At 40.5% G+C, this 20,382-nt stretch overlaps 1 protein-coding gene across 3 annotated transcripts in view; it reads left to right on the forward strand.

Moving 5' to 3' along the window:
- The window catches only part of ARHGEF37 (Rho guanine nucleotide exchange factor 37), a 92,057-nt gene extending 72,391 nt beyond the window's left edge, over nt 1-19,666 (forward strand). For all 3 annotated transcript variants that reach the window (XM_067463720.1, XM_067463719.1, XM_060765054.2), the window contains 7 exons: nt 1,522-1,626; nt 5,542-5,652; nt 6,048-6,377; nt 9,880-10,008; nt 11,542-11,737; nt 12,142-12,314; nt 16,445-19,666. In XM_067463720.1, the coding sequence (XP_067319821.1) occupies nt 1,522-1,626; nt 5,542-5,652; nt 6,048-6,377; nt 9,880-10,008; nt 11,542-11,737; nt 12,142-12,314; nt 16,445-16,663 (1,263 nt within the window). In that variant the 3' untranslated portion in view covers nt 16,664-19,666. The remainder of the gene's footprint in view (nt 1-1,521; nt 1,627-5,541; nt 5,653-6,047; nt 6,378-9,879; nt 10,009-11,541; nt 11,738-12,141; nt 12,315-16,444) is intronic.
- The last annotated feature ends 716 nt before the right edge of the window (nt 19,667-20,382 follow it).

Below are 20,382 nucleotides of genomic sequence, written 5' to 3' on the forward strand. Positions count from 1 at the left end.
AGAATGGATCACAAGCTGAAGAAGCTTGAGGCTACTGAACTGAATTAATCATATTTTATTTCTATTATTCCAAAAATATAACATTAAAAGTTGCCATATTTGAAGTTGCAGCCCAAAAAATCCGAGCTAAATTAGTATAGTCCATAGCAGAGGCTAGAAATGGAAATAAAGATCATTTGGGATGATACAAATCAGATATGTCATTGTTATCATGTCACTGCTACTATAATTTTAAAGAAACAGTGTATGGAATAAGTTTTAATATTTATATTGGGAAGTATTCATTGTACTTTTAAAGATTGTATATTATTTAATGTCATGGTACTATAAACCATTCATTCAGTCATACTTCCATTAGCAGGGCAATACAGACAGGCCTAAATGACTTCTGAAATGCAGGAATGGATTGTAAGATTGGGGATGGGAAACTGAAACAAATCCAGTGGGAATAGCCTTGCTGCCAAACTTGTTGAATTTGTTTCATTATCAATTCCATATCTTAGCTGTTCAGTTGGAAAAGCTAGTTTTAAGAGGTGTTAATATAATGCTGTGTCGAAGTCATCATACTATCAACACTCAATTACTGATGGAGTCAAGATATATCCATTCTTTTTAAAAGTAACTTTCCAAGCTCTGTCTAAAGAGCACAGCTGTGAAATTTATACCAGCTAGGCATCATAACTGCTCAGAAGTATACTATAGAGGAAGCAACTGCCTATAATTTCTGTCTATAATTTATAGTTATTGAAGATTGCCAGTTTCAATGTGATGCTCTTCAGATATTTTGATTATCTATTATTATCTATTACCGTTAGCCACGCTAGCTAAGAGTTTTAGTCCACAATGTCAGTAGAATATCCCAATCCAGGGTGTGCATATGGCATCAAAAATTGAATTTCCTGGAAGTCTTCTAAGATGACAGGCATCTGTCTTGTGTTCATCATAATCATTACTGATAATCTGCAACATACAGTACTTTTAAAGCCATGGTTCATGTGTACCTACTGGAGATAGGTAAATCTATCAAGATTTGTTTTACTAAGATTCTTATTTTCCTATTAGTAAACTTATTCCATCTTGGTTTTGCATCAAGGAGATTTTTACACACACACACACACATATACATACAGTTGCCACACTATGCAAATATTTTGTATTTATCTGTATGAATAAATTTTAAAATGTAGGTATTTCTTGAATAAAACACGTTTGGCATCATTTTTTGCATGTAATATATTTTGTGTGGTGCCTCACAAATGTGAAGAAAGTAGGGCATTTTAGCACCTAATAACTTTCCAGTTGACGTTCAGGAAGGGGAAGGATATGATCAACTTGTGATAAAAGGCAAACCAAATGAATGTGCACCATCCCTCATATGGAAGTCACTATCTCTTGCTACCATGCAAGCCCTTTCAGTGTGTCATCTTTTCCCTGTCATCTAAGAGTTCAAGAATAATCCTTTACTACCCTAGGACAAAATGATAGTGAAAACTATAATTCAACTTTCTTTCCGTTCTTCAGACAGAGGACAAGGAGTTTGATGAACTGGAAGAAAAATTCCAGCAGTTGGCATCAGCTGTTGCTGATCTGAAGGAGAATGTAGAAACCTTCTTAAGCAATACAGAGGTAATCTTCCTTTCTCTCACATGGAAAATATGTCATAAAAAGGCAGGGTGAAAATCTTTATTTAAAGGGGTGTGTGTGTGGGGGGGGGGGGAGGGGGAGCGGTTGCAATGTTTTTTATGACAATCTGTCGTCTCTAACAATGTTTCAAGAATGGAACTTGGATAATCATCACTGAAGCCATATGTGTGAGGAAGAGACACCATGATGTGGTGGGTTGACTGGAAAGATATGTGTCAGCAGATAATTGGCTGAGCACGCCGGGAGCCAGAGTTCTGATTGGCTACTCTCTCTAGCTTGCTGCTGAGACAAACGGCTTTAACTGCCACTTTCACTTTGGAGAGGGAAGAGAGTGCTGACTGAAAACAGTCAGGAAGGAAATGGCTGCCAACTCTCTGAAGCCTGATTATTTTTAAGGCATGAAGCATATTTTTAAGACTATTTAAAAAAGACTGTTTAATCCCTCTGTTCTTTGCGTGAATTCACAGAGATTGCTGTTTGATCTTTTGAACTGAAGTAAAGATACTGTTACTTGTTACACAAGCTCAAGTGACATTTTATTCTACTGCAGGGTATATCTTGATTCAGAAAATGTGGTAAAGCTTCTGTTTATTTATATTTATGACCCCCCAAAAGATTATGGGACCAGTGTTACCACCAGTCTTTTTCAGTTTTCACTCTCCAAGATGAAACCATTTGTCTCAGCAACAAAGTTTTGAATGTAGAAATGGAAAGTAGATGCACTGGCTCATTAGGTGTGATTCCCCTTAGACAGCTTGGCCAAAAGTCAGGAATTCTGGAAGCTGAAGTCCAAAACTTCTGGAAGATGAAAGTTTGCAAAACACTGCTTTTCATTTTACTAAACCACAAAACAATCGAAGGCACCTCTTGAAAAAAATGTATGGCACATTTTTGTGTAATGTTGTTCCTTTTTTCCTATCTTAGCTGTAGTTTCATTCATTTCACACAGACCTTATGGATGAAGTGGCCCATTTGTGACTCTCCCGATCACAAATGGGCTGGCATTTATCCCACCTTACTTATCAAGGCAACTCTGATTAGGGTTGATGGGATCCACCATCAAACAACATCTAGAATTCCCAGAATGGCAGTTAAGCTTGTAACCTACATCTTGAAAGACCCTTTTAATTATTACTAATGGATACTCATGATTCAGAGCAATAGCTTAGAGACACACATGTGAGAAGCACAAATAACTAGAGTGCTCCTCTACTGTTACCTCTTCTTTTTCTCCAAGGCTCTAGTGAACACAGATATCCTCCATCTATAAAGTTTTTTAAAAACTAGAAAGGGCCAAACTGCATCGCACCACTTCCACTACACCTTCACATTGTTTGTTGTTATTGGAAAACTTGAAGAGTTGTTATAGTCTTCTTTATGGACAAAGTCACTGAAATGTAGCCAAAAGGCAAAGGAGCTGAAAGGAGTGGGAAAGAGTGTCCTCTAAGATGTTAACAATGCTCTGAATGTGCTAGAATCTCCTACACTTGAAATTTGGCAAGCTGAACAAGTTTTAGCAGACTGCTACCTTAGGGAAATCATGTCGAGATGTGTATAAACTCCTGGGATAATATGACACATGAGCAGAAGTAATGTTGCCTAGAAATGCATTGTTAGATGCATTGGGAACAGCATTCTAATCTCTAGTGTCTGTTCATTTTTGTCCTCTTTTATATGTCCACAATCATCAAGATGAACTCCCATGGGCCACCAACAGAGGCAGCAGGAATATTCTCCCAGCAGTAACAGAAGCAACCCCTGAGAGAGCTTACCATGATAAAGAAGGAAGGAAGATAGATCCAATAGTCCTTTTTTCTTGTTAGTCTAGAATAAAAAACTAAAGCTGTACTGAATTGGGAAATGCCATTTTTTAGCCAATTTGCCATTTTTCTAGCTATATTTTGAGGATGAAGCATATATATAACCAGGGTAAAAGACAATGTGAGAAGCCACCATTGTGGTTTTCTTAGAAAATCATTTTCTTACTTGCCTTTTTAAAAATGTGGAGATATTCAAAATGGCTGCCATTATAAAAATATGATAGCTTCCCCCTTTGCTGTTCTACACTATGTCACTAGGCCCAGTCTGTTCTGTTCTTTTACTTTATTTACACTCTTGGATTCAAGAGGATTTACAAAATAAATTGATTGTAAGATGCCATCGATTCTAATTTGCAGCCTGATTTTGGAGCCCTGATTTTTTGGAGGGAAAATGCAGCCCGATTTTGGAACTCTGATTTTTGGGGGAAAGGACTTTCTTGCTGAATTTCTAAGGATGAATTTTAAGAATCAAATAACACACTGAAATATATTTAACTAATATTTTAATAACAATAGAATTATATATAGTAAATACAACAAAAAGAAACACAGTAAATGTAGAAAATGAACCACATGTGGTCTTTAATTCAGTTCTTTCAAAGGAACAGGTAGGATTTTTAAGTCACTTCTGTCAATAGAAGAGTCCGGATCTGTCAATCACTTATTTCAATGCAACAGACAGGATCTTTAAATCATTTCTTTCAATGGGGAGAGTGGGTTTTCTGCCTTAACTGAAACTATCATAACAGGAAAAGTGCACAATTCTAGAATGCCACCAATTGTAATACTGGAGTATTCCCTAACTTCTGGTTAAGCGGCATAAAACCAGGTTAACTGGTTTCACCCACTATTGTATAGTCATTGTAGGTTGCAATTTGTGCAGCAAGAAGGGATTTGTGCAGTAAGAAGAGGGGCTAGGCAGGCATACTCTGATCTTACCCAAGATGGGTTTATCATGGGAAAACTCATTTTAGGAGACACGTGTGGTGATGCTCTAAAACTTATTTCCATGCAAGTGTGCTGATTACCTATTCAAATAATTCAGTAGAAGAAAGTCTTGTGAGAACAGGTAGGCACAAACAGAAGATAGAATTTCACAGGACAATATCTCCTGCATCATTATTTCTCTCAAATCCTCATATACACTCTCTACACATACAAAGGGGGACACACATGCACACACGCACACAATCTGCAGCCCTATCCCAGAAAGGACATCAAACCAGTATCTAAAAAAGCATTGACAATACAACATCAATGTAATAATAATCTGTTTCACTGATTCTCTAAGCAGATTTTTGTGTGTGAAGAAAAACAATTGCAAAATCAGAAATGAAAAGATACTTTGGCTCTTTTTAGCCTGGCAGTAGGAGAAAGTGTTGATGTACAATCATAGCCCACTGATTCCCAAATTCTCTAGATTTGTGCCTAGCAATAGGGTGCAGAAGGTTTTCTATTGTTACATAATCAGAGCTGACAGCAATAAGTGAATAAGACCATTTAGTAGAAGGGCAAAAAGAGTAACTTCTGAACTGAAGATTAAGCTACCTATGTGCACTCTATACTGATGGAAATATTATGCATTATCCATGTAGAAATCCCTGCCATAATTCCTGGCTTCCTTTTCAATATACTGTTAGTTGTTAGTTGTTCAATTCTCTGAGCTGCCCTATGTTTTAGAGAAGCAGACCAGCAAGTGGTGAATTAATTAAAATGTTATTTCTCAGTTTCTTTTCCTTCCTTCCTTCCTTCCTTTTCCTCCCACTGTTTTCCTCTTCCTTTGCTGATTTAATTGGTATGATTTAACTAGGGACCTACTTAATGGCTTTAATATGCAACTTGGCTTATATCAATAATGAATAATGGTGGCATATTTGTGAGCCTGGTGCAGCATTTATAAGTAACATGGTGCACATTCTAATTGGACCTTATCAAATCATTGCCCAGCTTTACGTTTTGTATTTTGTTTCTACTTGGATCTCCTGAGTACCTATGAGACTTTGATCTCAATCTTGCCACTGGCTATGTCCCAAACAGAGTCAGTTTATGTCTTCTGATCCATTTCTTTATCCCTTAGGCATTCCTTAGTTCTAAACCACATGAAAATCAACTGGAAATAGGAGCAGAAACTACCCAGCTATATCGCCAAATTGCAGGGAAACTCCATAGCACTGTCTTTCCTGACCTTGTAAGTATTGTTTTTTTCTTGATTTTCTCCCCTAGTAGGGGAGAAATTGTGCTGTAGTAGTTTGAGGTTGGACTAGGACTCTGTAGGCCAGGGTTTGATTCCTCACTCAACCATGGAAACCCAATGAGTGACCTTCAGTAGGTCACATATTCTCAGCCCCAGAAAATCCGATAATAGTGTTATTCCTACTGCTTAATCCATGGCGGCTGATAACTTGTTATGGGGAATCATAATAAGTTTCTGGTCCTTTTTGAACAGAAGCTCCCAAACTGTAGCATCTCCATAATTTTTTCACTATGCAGGCAGAGAGGAGACTTCAGCTTCCAAGAATTCTAACTCGAAAAGGTACAGAAAACCAGATTTTTAGAAACCCCTTCCCCTTTCTTTTCTGATAGTGGAAGCGTCTGGAACGCCTCGTGTATCGCCCACTGTGCAACTTGACAGAGGTCCTGAAAGGGCCTCAGAAGCTGATCAAGAAGCGCTTGGACAAGTTGCTGGACTACGACGAGTTGGAGGAAAAGCGGAATGAGACAGGCAGTGTGACATACGAAGAGGAAGCTGCTATGAATACCTATCTGGCCATTAACTCCTTGCTTGTGTCTGAGCTCCCTGTGCTCAATCATGTGGCCCTGCAGTGGCTGAGGCATATTTTGGTTTCTTTTGTGGCCATCCAGCGAGACCTGGCCAAGCAAGTTCTCCAGGAGACAGAAGGAGCTGTTGCCCAGGTAAAGAACCAGAATGGAAGAGGAGGAGGATTGTGTAGGTTTCTGCCATTGTTCTTGGAGCCCCACAGTTACCCATATTACTATTCAGGGTTTGCAAGGCAAAAGTAGGGTGAAAAGCTATCATAAATATTGATAGCAATTTTAGGTTATACCTCTTGGTCATATCTCAGCACATTCAAGAACTACACTCCGGTTTTGAAATTATTTTGTTATTTGCAAAAAGGTTGGGAAAACAGCAAGTACTGCCCTCACTAATTTCCTCATCCCCAGAAGAAAAAAATCACTAGAGTGAGGATGTTTCTTGAGTAGTGTAGAACCTAGTGTAGTGTAGTGTAGAGTAGAACCTACACGTTCCTCCTTTTAGCTGGTTAATTCTGGAACATCATGAAGACTTGGTATGTTTCTCAGCAAAGAATGCATTGAAATACTGTCTCCCCATCTCCCTCTGCAACCCAGATCCCAATAATTATGGAATTCCTTGCCTCCCTATTTGAGAGCCATGCGTGACTTAGGGCATTTTATCCTAGCACTTAAGACCTGGCTTTTTACTAGAGCATTTGACCCATGTTAATTTAAATATTTGTATGTATGTGTTTTATCCTGTATAATTTCTGCAATGTAAATCGCCTGGAGTATCTTGGATGGAGGGCGATTAATAAGTAATTAATGATGATAATGATGATGATGATGATGAATATTAGCTAGATTCTCTGTCTCCTCTTCCTGGTGAGGGGTGCCTTGCAATGGTATAGTAAAGAACTAAAACTGTTCTTCTAGTTTATTTATTTACTGCATTTATCTCCCGCCTTTCTCATCCCGAAGGAGATTCAGGGTCGCTCACAACAAAGGCACTGTGAGGTCTGTGATACTGTCTGTGAGGTCCTATAGGCCTTTTCTTTGTATAGTCATGTCTATTCTGGGGGCCCTGGTAGCACCGCAGGGTAAACCACTGAGCTGCTGAACTTGCTGACCAAAAGGTTGGTGGTTCGAATCTGGGGAGTGGTGTAAGCTCCTACTATTAGGCCCAGCTTCTGCCAACCTAGCACTTCGAAAACATTCAAAAGTGAGTAGATCAATAGGTACTGCTTCTGCTGGAAGGTAATGGTGCTTCATGTAGTCATGCTGGCCACATGACCTTGGAGGTTTCTATGGGAAATGCCGGCTCTTCGGCTTAGAAATGGAGATGAGCACCACCTCCCAGAGTCAGACACGACTAGATTTAATGTCAAGGGAAACTTTTACCTTTACTATCTGTTCTATCCATCCAAACAGAGTCATATTTCAATACATTTACATTTTTGCCCAAAACCAACTGGGATACCACTGTTCAAAGCTTCACCCAAAACTATCCCAAGATCCCTTCCTTACCCTCAATTGTTTTCAGATCTTTGCAACACAATTTTAAATTGTTAATTCCTTAACAGGCCAGAATCTGTAATTTCTCCCTGTTTCCACTTAGTGATGGCAAGCATTCTACGTCCTCTCCTCACAAAGCTACAGGTGCATGCATATTGTTTGTTTCTTTGTTTATTCGTGAAACGTCTTGTTTGTCTTTCCATTGTGTACTTAAGATGATCAAAGAGCAATAAAATTAACTCCAACCGATGTTCTGGCCATAACTGTGAAATTCATAAAGCCGCTAAAGCTGCTTGAACAGTGTGTATTATTTAAAACTCCAGAGATGTGAAATTCTCTCCCCCTTCCAAAAAACAAAACAAAACCAAAAACACAACCACCCATGGAAAATACAGGCATCATCAGATTTCTCAGAAGTTATTTTTTTAGCATAGGGCCCATTAGTCAGAAAACTCTGCTCTGTGCATTAAAAACCTCTTATCGCTTTAATAAATAAACACATCAGAACTGAGGAAAGTCACTTATTTTGGACTTACTCCTAGAATCCCTCAGCCAGCATAACCCTGGGCTAGGAATGGGAAAAGTGATGCCAGTAAGCTTTATGTGGTCCCAAATGCAAACTTCATATTTAGCACCCACATCCCCTAAGGAGTATGTTTTAGATCAGGGAGGATGTTTTTATTTCAAAACTGGAAGTGACCTAATGTGTGTGGGGTGCATTTTGATTTAAATAACAATGTTAATTTTTAGTGGAGTGTTGTTGAGAAGTTGGTATCCAAGATCCACTGAAAAGCAGGTACAGCACCCAAACCTTGAGAGGTTGCCCACCCTTCCCCATGACCATTGGCATGAGAATTTAGGAGGATTTGTGGCAGAAATAGCAAGTCCAAGCTCCAACTAGTTCTTATAGTGGCCAGCCTGATGGTTTCTGAAATCCTACCAGCTTGTCAAGAAGGCCATAGTCACTCTTCCTTTATCCCTATTATTTATTTACAGTATTTATGTACCGCTATTCTCACCTCGGGGGGGGGGGGGGGGGACTCAAAGCGGTTTACAAAAAATAATAGCAAAAGTCAATGCCTTACATAAACCAAATCATAAATCTAACAGCATATGACTAAGCATAAAATACAGTGTCTAGAGATACATTGCCACCTTTGATCATGGTGGACTTATAGTTTTCTCCACAATTAGCTTTTGATAAATCTAAGCACAAGAAATTCCACCAATCCTTTTTTTAAAGTCAGATTAGACCAGGCTTGGGTTTTGCTCAGTTTTTAACTTTTCAATCCTCCATTAAACTTTGTGCCATTTTGACAGCATTTTGCAAATTTTAAAAATATGCTCCTCTGAATATGCTTCTTTTTCTATGTAATTCTGCATAAAATTGCTGCCAGCACATTTCCCGAATGTGGTATATTTTTTGTCATGCGCACCTATTAATTCAATTAATTATCTAAAACATGTTACAATAGTGATATGCTGTTTTATTATTAGAAGCATGCTCATTTCAAAGTAGAACTGCTGTTTGGTTCACATTTTGCTTCATAATTAGATAGATTCGTATTAAAATGCAAGGTTAATGCTTTTTCTGTATCATCTACTGTACAGTATTTTTAATTCAGTAGACTTGGCCATGATTTTTATAAATGATGAAATACTTCCTTTGTAGAGTGAAGGGTTATATTTTAGCATTCATCTGGGAGTGCAGAGAAAAATCTCTGCTCACCTGCACCATAGATCATTTTAATAAACCTTCTTGGGCTGGCATAGAATGCAGGACTTCCCCAGCCAGCCCAAGGGCAACTTGAGTTTACTTTCTTCCCATATTTCTTTTCTTTTTCACAAAAGCAGTATAATTAATCTCTGTCCTTATTCTCGCAACCGTAATGAAAACAAGAGCAGGGAAAATACAAGGTAAGCAACAGTGCAGACCTAGGCAGCCTACAAACAGACTCTTGACTGGAAACCTGCAATGAGCAATTCATTTGCTAGCAAAAAAAACTCCAACAAAATATGGGTCAAAAACCACTTGCAAAAACTCGCTCACTATGGACATCTAAGATTTATCTTCTCTTTTTCAAAAATAGTTTCTCTACAGTTTCCAGACATGCTCTCTTTAATTGTAGATGGTTCCTCTTTACAGTTGCCACATAGGCACCTTCCTGCAGCTGATTTTTGGAAGATGGTGAAAGAGTCCTTAAGCCAAGCTGAAGGTCAACTCAACTCCCTCCGCAAAAAAATGGAGACTGTTGTACCAAGTCCTGTTGTGCAGGTATGATACTGTGGGAAAATACCAGAGCAGCCTTTCCTAGCATGACAGGTGTATTCAAGCTGCAACTCTTATCATTCAGGCAGCATAGACATTGTCTAGGGACAGGTATGTAGCCGGGGGGGGGGGGGAGGGGTTGAGGGGCTTCAGCCCCCCCCCCCCCCGAAATTCTCTTGGTGGTCCGTGAGAAGGCCTTACTGGTACATTATTTAAACTGTTTATTCATATCATGATCTGATCACCTTGCTCAACATATCCCATATGCATGGGGGTAACAATACAAAAGGTCTGCTAGAGTAGACCCTCTCTCACTCAACTCAGCCCCCCCCCCCCCCGAATCAAACTCAGCTCCCCCCAAATCAAAATCCTGGCTATGGGCCTGTCTAGGGATGATTGTTCTACAATGCATATGAAGAGCACTAAGCTGGAAATTGTTACGCTCCTAATGTTATCACCACCAGGTTACCAGTTGGTTCAGACATTGATATCTGTTATGTGCTATGGAGGGTGAAGGTCACTTGTCCCCAGAGAAACTATGGGTATATTCTAATGGAGGCTCACATGATAACACTCCATCCCATAATACTCTTAACAGATGTGCTAGGTTGGGGCTATTGATGGATTTGTCTGTTGATGAATCATTGGCGCATGAATGCTAGAACACATAATCCTCTCCTTTCCAAAGGAGAAAACTGAGCCAGTTCTACCACTGGGCAGGCCAAAGCAGACCTTCTCTTATAATCGGTCTTGAGAAGACTTTAAATGGCATCGGATTGCCCATAATTTAATTCTATTTTATAGTTTTACCATGCTAAACACAAAATATGTTTTGTGGGCTGTCTCTGATTAAAAGTATTCCCATTTTCAGTGACGTGTGAACATCATATATACATTTGATTGTATGTAAAACTGTATTTATTTTATTTCATTTTAAGCATTTTACTCATCAGTTGACAAAGCTCCCAGAGCAGTTTATAAGGAGATTAGCAAAATTCTATGGAAAAATCCAAACACCAGGGTTCAGCAAGAAATGTTTTCTTTATGATTTCCCATCCCTTTTTGTAATGCAGAGCAAAGAATATTCCCAGAACAAATCATACAAAGGCCCAAGGGCCTTCTACACAGCCCTATATCCCAGAATATCAAGGCAGAAAATCCCACAATATCTGCTTTGAACTGGAATATATGGTAATGTGGGCTCAGATAACCCAGTTCAAAACAGATATTGTGGGAATTTCTGCCTTGATATTCTGGGATACAGGGCTGTGTGGAAGGGCCCCAGCGTATTTGGCCCATGTAGAGAAGCCCATCATCTCTTGCTTCTCTCCCAAAGATACCTCCTTCCTCTGTACTTTTTCGCAGTTTAAAGTTCAAAATCTCTACAACTTGGAGAGTTTTTCCCTCAGGATATTTTTTGCTGAGAGATAGTTGCTGTGCCTTGCTTCTTATTACTCATCCTCCAGTCCACCCACATGGTAGCGCAATTGATTGCAGGAGGATTTTTCTGACCCACTTCTCCTTCTGCCTTTTCAACAGCCTCTTAGTGTCGCAGAGGAGAGGAAGGTCCTTTCGCTTGTGAACAAACATGGCCCAGACAAACTATACCAGGTAACGGCCAACATCAGCGGCAGCAAAGACATGGACTTGACACTGCAGAGGGGACAGGTTGTGGCACTCTTACATGACAAGGACACCAAGGGCAACCCTAACCGATGGCTGGTGGACACTGGAGGTACTGTGACAGTTACAGATGTCAACCTTTTATCTGATTGACACCAAGTATAACCTTATGGTCAAATCCATTGGAGTTATCACAAATTTTGACATGACATCTATTAAGGCACACACAAAATGTGTTCATCGAATTATGTGTGAATATATAATGTGGCACTAAAATTGTTTACTATATATCTTCCTTTCCCCAAACATATCTTCTTTTTCAAAGCTAACACCTGCATAGTAAGGATGTTTAATGTAAGAAGAGCTATAGTGATGGATTGAAATAGTCAATAAATGGTGTCCATTTTATAAAATATAGTAACCCTAACTAAGAGAATGTCATCGCTCCTCCTCCAGTGGTGTTTTGTATTGGAGTAGCTGAATTGTGTGGTCATTGCGGTGTTATGTGTCATGCAGGACCAAGAGGCTATGTCTCCCCTGGAAAGCTCCAACGGTATCATGTAGTTCCAAACCAAAGGCCTCGGTCAGAAGTGAGGACTGAAAGTGATGGCGCCAAGAAGTTACACGATTCATACAACTTGCCCCCACTGCCGAGTCCACCAGTAAATTTCAATACTCCAGTTTTACATGTGAGTGGAGAAGTTTTTTTTTCAGTGATGGTTGTTGTTTTCTCTCTTTTCTGTTTCATCGTTTGGATCCATGTGATCAATATATACACATTGAATCAGTTATTCAGGATTTGACACTGAAATCTCAGTTTTCTTGTCCAATCCCACTCACACTTTGATTCCTAAAATATAACACAAGCCAACAAAATCAAACTTTTTTTAATAATCGGAAATGAGAGTAGCACAGCTTCAATCATTTTTATGCTTATTTTAAGTATGTTTTTTTTATTTTTTTCCATCACATCAACTTTTTAAAAATATGATGAACAGTACATTACAGTGGACTACAATAAAGTCTGCACATTTCACATCATATTTATGCAACACAAGCCAACAAGTATTTTTCATCAGATATAATTTTAGGTCATTCTTACAGAGTTTTTTGCATTCAGTTTTTTGAATTCAGATCTGTGTTTATTTTTTCTCTATCATGTGTATTTTTTTGTGGTGTGGCTAATTGAATAATTAATCCATTTATGCACTGATACCAATTATATTCTATTGACATCAGTGCGTAAATGCATTAATTATTTGATTTGTCTCATCACAAAATCTACACGTGATAGAGAAAAAATAAGCAGAGATCTGAATTCAATGCAAAAAACTCTATAAAGATGACCTAAAATTATATCTGATGAAAAATACTTGTTGGCTTGTATAATCAGCCAAGATCTACTATAGCAAGGTTTGATCTACTGTAGGTTTTCAAGACTTTGTCTACTTGCCTTAAAAAAATAAAAACTTACCTTAAGAAAAAATAAAAGTGGAAAAGAGGTTCTTATGATGCTTTCTTCTGTGTATGGTACCAAGTTTTGCTATAGCAAGGTGCCGTAGTGAAATAGCATGACTCTATACCAGGGGTCCTCAAACATTTTAAACACAGGGCCAGGTCACAGTCCCTCAAACTCTTGGAGGGCTGGATTATAATTTGTAAAAAAAAAAAACATGAATTAATTCCTATGAACACTGCACATATTTTATTTGTAGTGCAAAAATACTTTAAAACAATACAATGATTTAAATGAAGAACAATTTTAGCAAATATAAGCTTACTAGCTTGGGGACCCGGCGTTGCCCGGGTTATTAGAGAAAGTGGGTAATGGCGGTTCTGTATGCCAAGTTTGGACTTTATTGGTCTTTGGATAATGACTGCATTATTTTAAGGAAGTGAGTGAAGGTACCTGAAGTCCCATCATCCATGGGCCATCCTCCTACAAACAGCAGCAGGATATAGAGTGGGTCATGGGGGCTCTGTGTGCCAAGTTTGGTCTTTATCAGTCATTAGATGAGGGTGGCAGTGGTGTCAGTAAGTGAGTGAAGGTACTGCAAGTCCCATCATCCATTGTCAAATTCTTCCAAACCGCACCAGGATGTAGAGTGGGTCATGCTGGGTCTCTGTGTAAATTGTGGTCCTGATCCATCATTGTTGGCAGTTGTAATGGTCTTAGGAAGGGAGTGCAGGTATTGCAAGTCCCATCATCCATGGTGCACCCTCCTTCAAACTGCACCTGGATGTAGAGTGCGTCATGGAGACTCAGTGTGCCAAGTTTGGTCTTTATCGGTAATTGGATGAGCGTTGCAGTGGTCTCAGGAATTGCGCAACAGTACTGCAAGTCCCATAATCCATGGTCTATCCCCAGCCAAACATACACCAGGAGGTAAAGTGGGTCATGAGAGGTCTATGTGGCAAGTTTGGTCCTGATCAGACATTGGATGAGGTTAACAGCGGTCTCAGAATGTGAGTGATGGTACTGTAAGTCCCATCATCCAAAGTCGATCCTCCTTCAAACTGCAGCAGGATGCAGAGTGGGTCATGGGGGCTCTGTGTGCCAAGTTTGATCTTGATCAGACATTAGATAAGGGTTGCAGCTGTCTTGGGAAGGGAGTGGTGGTACTTCAAGTCCCATCATCCATGGTCTGTCCTCCTCAAAAGTGCACCAGGATGTAGAGTGGGTCATGGGGACTCTGTGTGCCAAGTTTGGTCTTGATCAGTCATTGGCGAGGGTCTCAGTGTTCTCAGGAAGTGAGTGAAGTGACTGCAAGTCCCATCATCCATTTTCAAATTCTTCCAAACCACACCAGGATGTAGAGTGGATTATGCGGGCTCTCTGTGTAAATTGTGGTCCTGATCCATCATTGTTGGCAGTTATAATGGTTTTAGGAAGGGAGTGCTGGTATTGCAAGTCCCATCATCCATGGTGCACCCTCCTTCAAACTGCACCTGGATGTAGAGTGCGTCATGGAGACTCTGTGTGCCAAGTTTGGTCTTTATCGGTAATTGGATGAGCGTTGCAGTGGTCTCAGGAATTGCGCAACAGTACTGCAAGTCCCATAATCCATGGTCTATCCCCAGCCAAACACACACCAGGAGGTAAAGTGGGTCATGAGAGGTCTATGTGGCAAGTTTGGTCCTGATCAGACATTGGATGAGGTTAACAGCGGTCTCAGAATGTGAGTGATGGTACTGTAAGTCCCATCATCCAAAGTCGATCCTCCTTCAAACTGCAGCAGGATGCAGAGTGGGTCATGGGGGCTCTGTGTGCCAAGTTTGATCTTGATCAGACATTAGATAAGGGTTGCAGCTGTCTTGGGAAGGGAGTGGTGGTACTTCAAGTCCCATCATCCATGGTCTGTCCTCCTCAAAAGTGCACCAGGATGTAGAGTGGGTCATGGGGACTCTGTGTGCCAAGTTTGGTCTTGATCAGTCATTGGCGAGGGTCTCAGTGTTCTCAGGAAGTGAGTGAAGTGACTGCAAGTCCCATCATCCATTTTCAAATTCTTCCAAACCGCACCAGGATGTAGAGTGGATTATGCGGGCTCTCTGTGTAAATTGTGGTCCTGATCCATCATTGTTGGCAGTTATAATGGTTTTAGGAAGGGAGTGCTGGTATTGCAAGTCCCATCGTCCATGGTGCATCCTCCTTCAAACTGCACCTGAATGTAGAGTGCGTCATGGAGACTCAGTGTGCCAAGTTTGGTATTTTTTGGTAATTGGATGAGGGTTGCAGTGGTCTGAAGAATGAGCATTGGTACTGCAAGTCCCATAATCCACGGTCCATCCCCAACCAAACCACACCAGGACGTAAAGTGGGCCATGAGAGGTCTCTGTGCGAAGTTTGGTCCTGATCAGTCATTGGATAAGGTTAACAGCGGTCTCAGAATGTGAGTGGTGGTACTGCAAGTCCCATCATCCATGGTTCATCCTCCTCCAAACTGCAGTAGGATGTAGAGTGGGTCATGGGGGCTCTGTGTGCCTATTTCGGTCTGTATTGGGAGTGTTCTGACCCAGCCCCCTTTGGCCTTTCCTTTCCTCTCTTTCTCATCTCGGAATGTTGGATTTGAGGCTGGCCAATCAGAGACCATATGCAAATTTCCTTCTGTCATGCCCCGTTTCTGCCATGAACCCTCTTCTCCACCAGGGGCTCCTATTGAAGCTGGCCAATCAGAGACCATATGCAAATAGCTCCACAGCGGCAGCCAATCAGAATCTTGGAACTTTCAGGCTAGCCAATCCGAAAGCTGCCACAAACACGTCCGCCCTCCACACTTCCGCCCTTCGCATACAAACACTCTTCTTTATTATATATATAGATTAGTATTTCAGTGGGAAGTATGGGTCTGCTTTTGGCTGACGAGATAGGATTGTTGTTATTGTTGTGTGCTTTCAAGTCATTTCAGACTTAAATTGACCCTGTATGAGGGCCGGGTAAATGACTTTGGGGGCCCGTATTCAGCCCTTGGGCCATAGTTTGAGGACCCCTGCTCTATACAAATACCTACTTATAGCCAAAGCAGGAGTTTCATATTGTACCTGCACCTGATCCCAGGATTGATGCAAATAGTTTTACTGTCCTGGAAGGCAAGTGTAGTGGACTCATGTTGATCAGTAAGCAGAAGCTGGTTGGTCATCTCTCATGAATGCTTTAGGAATACTACATGACAGGGAGCTAGTTTACTTGGTTTGCTTCTATCATTAGTCCAGAACTGTCCCAATCATTAGGCACAGGCAGCAAAACATCTTGAGCCACCCCATTTCATCACTTATGCAGTACTGTAAATGCTTTTTTTCTTCCTCTCTCTCCTTTCCTTAGATAATAGCTGCATATGCATTTACAGCCCGGAGCAGTCATGAAGTCACCCTCCAGGCAGGCCAGCCAGTCACTGTCCTGGAACCCCATGACAAGAAGGGGAGCAAAGAGTGGAGCTTGGTGGAGGTGAATGGACAGAGGGGCTACGTGCCTTCCAGCTTCTTGGTGGCAGTGCCTGCTGCCTCAAAACCTGTGTGGCCCTTTCCAACTCAGCGGACATAACTGTGCAGTAAGCCTAGTTTCAAGACATCAGTTGCACTATTCATGTTCTTATTCCTTCAATTTCTCCTGTGTGGTTTTCCTTGTGAAGTGAAGAAAGAAATAAGGGTGGTGGCAGGAAGAACTGTTGATTGCCATGAGTCTGTGCCATTCCAGAGTGTATATTTCTTAGGAAAAATATGAAGGCCCGTGTGTGTGGAACCACTCAGAGTGCGTGGGGTTTCTGATTTTAACTTTGTTTTTTTTTCCTGACCTATTGCCAGTGATAAGATTCACCCCAAAGTTGTAATTGGAAAATGATCCAATAGAGGACTCAAGAATCTCTACATCATTGGGTTTATTTAATTAATGGAGATTCAGAAACCAAAGGTCCTTGTGAAATGTCTCCAGTGAAGGAGATGTTTAGCAGCTTGGTATATTCATTCCAGAAGGATCCCGCAAACAGCAAGAGTCGGCTACTGACACAAAGAAATCCAAATCACAGTCTAGTAAAAAGCCCATTCTCTTTTCTTTCAGCTCCTTGATAGCCAGAGAAAGCAATTTTGTGTTAAGCTCTGATGTTTGTGGACCATTTTCCAAGTTGCTAAATTCAACTATCACCTGCTCATGAACCAGATTTAATAAGCTAGACGCAAGTGCTGCATTCCTTGCTACCTCCAGTGAAGATTGATTATGTATTTAATATGTATCTATGCTGTGATATACAAAGTGAACTGCCTGAAGCCTAAACCAAATAACAAAGCTGGGGATATTCCTGATAGCTTTATTTTTCTATAAGTAGTTAGTTGGCTACCTCTGGGTGAGAAGGTCAGGCCACAAAGTATTATTGGGGCTGTGGAAGAAGTACTGATGGGTGGTTAATGCAGCATATCGTAACATGAATAGAAACCTGTCATTTGTTTTTAATATGCTTTCTTCAAGCAAAGAATAAAAAATGATAAAAAAAGAGACAATATGTGAGGTACTTCCCAAGATCAAGGAAAAATATAGTAGTATGGTTTAGGGTGCTGAATTTCAGTTTCAGCCATGAAGGTTATTAGTTAATATTCTCTCAGCCCAGCCTAATGTGCAGGGTAATTGTGGGGATAAAGAAGAGAAGTATTATGTGAGACAAATGTGGTCAGATCCGGAAGAGGATGCTGCTAACCACATTATGGAGGATGAAATTTCCATTTTTAATATGACCATTAAAAGTTCTGTATCTCTGGCTTCTTTTGCTGGATAACTGCCTTGACCTCATTGGAGAAAAGTCAGCATGTAAAAAGAAACTGGAAAAAGGGAATAAAAACACCTAAGAACAAATAGAGAAAACACTTTTGTAAAAGTTCTAGAAAAAGCAGCAGGGTCTAGACAAGTAGGGCAACACCAGGCTCTTAGGTCTGTTGGGGCATCACACTAGCACAGCTCACCCAAGCCTTCTTATGCAAGTTATTCCCTGGTGGTGCAGCAGCTTGTGGAACTCCTGGTCTGATGTTTAAAAATTGCTCTATCCCAGTTCACCTGTTACCAGGAGGCTGTCTCCATGGTGGAGTCTTTTCTCCCTGGTGGCACCCAGTCTTAGAATGAAGGAAGCAGTAGCTTTGAGATGACCATGCTCTACATTTATGTTTGAAAGTAGACTGTTGCATGTCTTCGCCCTTTCTGACTTATGATCACTCTGGAGCTAACCTATCATGAGGTTTTCTAGGGCTGAAAACATCTCACCTGCACAAGATCACTTGGAGTTTCCATGGCCAAGTGAACAATTGAACCTTGGTTATCTGTATTCATAATTCCATGCTCAAAACACTATACCAGTCAAAATAATATGCTTATTTTTCTTTTTGCATTTACACCCAGGTACTCACAATAATCTCAGGACAGTCATAGCATCCAGTTTACAAAGCAGAGGTAGAAATAACATGGAAAGGATAAATATTCCTCTGCTGAAAAGGAGAGAAGTACAACATGTTTCAGAAAACTTTGATTTCAAAACTAAACAATTTGCACAGTGAAATGAAACAACCAGGTCTGCAGAGGTGGAGAAAGAGAACATTTTGAGCTTACAGCAGGCACACACGGCAATAGTGAGCAGGCACACATGGCTATAGTGAGATCAGTGACAGTAGAATGCCACCCTTTCCTAGCTCAAGTGTTGTTGCTTGCAATGGTAATTGCAGATGCTGCTGAAACTTAACACTAACAGCCCATATTTCTGCAACCCTCCTTCATCCTCCTCCCAGTGCTGATGCCACTTAAAAAATGATACAGGGAAGAAAATGGAGGCCAGGTGAGTCTTTGTCAGGACCTTTGTTAACTGAATAGAAAATCAGTGGTTCCATTTAGTTTGAAAGATCAAGACCATGCAAAACATGTAACTGTATTAGTGCTCCTCTATGTGCCTGTCAATAGAGCTCTATTGTTTAAAAATTTAGCAGCAGCTCTTCAGGTGTAGCTCTTGAAAAATGCATGGATTAGCTCTTTGATGTGTGGTGTTTTATGCAAGCCAGAGGCCAAAAGAACTGGATAACATTATGGTGTAACTGACCCTTAAGAGAAGAGCTTTCCATCTCCTTATCTCATTACAAGAAGCTTGCCTCTCTGCTTTGAAAAGGATCGGTAGGATGAGGGGACAAGAGCAGATTTTTGCTCTTGTTTTGTTTTTAAAGTTATGATTATATTGCAATTGCTTCTTTGGGTTGGTGTGAAGCTTGCAGGTAATAAGATCCTCAAAATGCGTTCAACAATTCTGAAGTCATCAGCCTGGGCAATCTTGACTGTGTGAATTGAATCTGAAATGCTTGACCCTCCCCCATGTTCCCAAGAAAGGGCATTTCCAACATGCCACAGCATGCGGATGCTGATGTGGAAGCAAGGAACAGCCAGCCAGGCTTCTTGCAATGCCTACTATGCCTACATCTCCTAACAGAGTATTTCCCTCTTCTGTTTCAGGCTCATTTATTCTTATTTATAATTGTCGTTTTGCAATGTATTAGTATTTTTGCGAAATAAACAGTATTGATCCGCTGTTTAGTGGTGGTTTTTTATCATTGTTCAAATGCTGGTTATCAACAGTCTTCTCCCTGTCTATGTCATTTCTTATTATATGTCAGTGCATTCACAGTTTTACCACCAGATGGCTCAGCAACCTCATCTGTCTCTTGCAAATGCCTGAGAGCATTAGAATTTGGACTCCTCTTCAGCTTTGAGTGAAGATTTACAGAGCAGAGCAAGAAAGGGCCCAAACTGTGGCTTGTTTTTAATGTTTCACAAAAGCAGGCTTTCATTACAACTTGGCAACTCCTACTTATTTCCACTTGTTACAACCTGGAAATAAAAAAGGTAACTGTTTCCTCTTGACATTAAGTCTAGCTGTGTCCGATTCTGGGGAGTGGTGCTCATCTCCATTTCTAAGCTGAAGAGATGGCATTGTCCGTAGATGCCGCCTTGGCCATGTGGCTGGCATGAATGCCATTACCTTCTTGACGAAGTGGTACCTATGGATCTACTCACATTTGCATATTTTCCAACCTCTAGGTTGGTAGAAGCTGGAGCTAAAAACGGGAGCTCACCCTGTCCACAGATTTGAACAGCTGACCTTCTGATCAGCAAGTTCAGCAGCTTAGCAGTTTAACCCACTGCGCCACCATGGCCCGTACCTGGAAGTTATTTGGAAGTAATTGGTACAAATAAAAAGTTACACGTGGCTAAATTTATTGTTCCATTACCAAAAGTATAACCAT

This window comes from Anolis sagrei, chromosome 2 (genome assembly GCF_037176765.1).
Source record: "Anolis sagrei isolate rAnoSag1 chromosome 2, rAnoSag1.mat, whole genome shotgun sequence".
NCBI lineage: Eukaryota > Metazoa > Chordata > Lepidosauria > Squamata > Dactyloidae > Anolis > Anolis sagrei.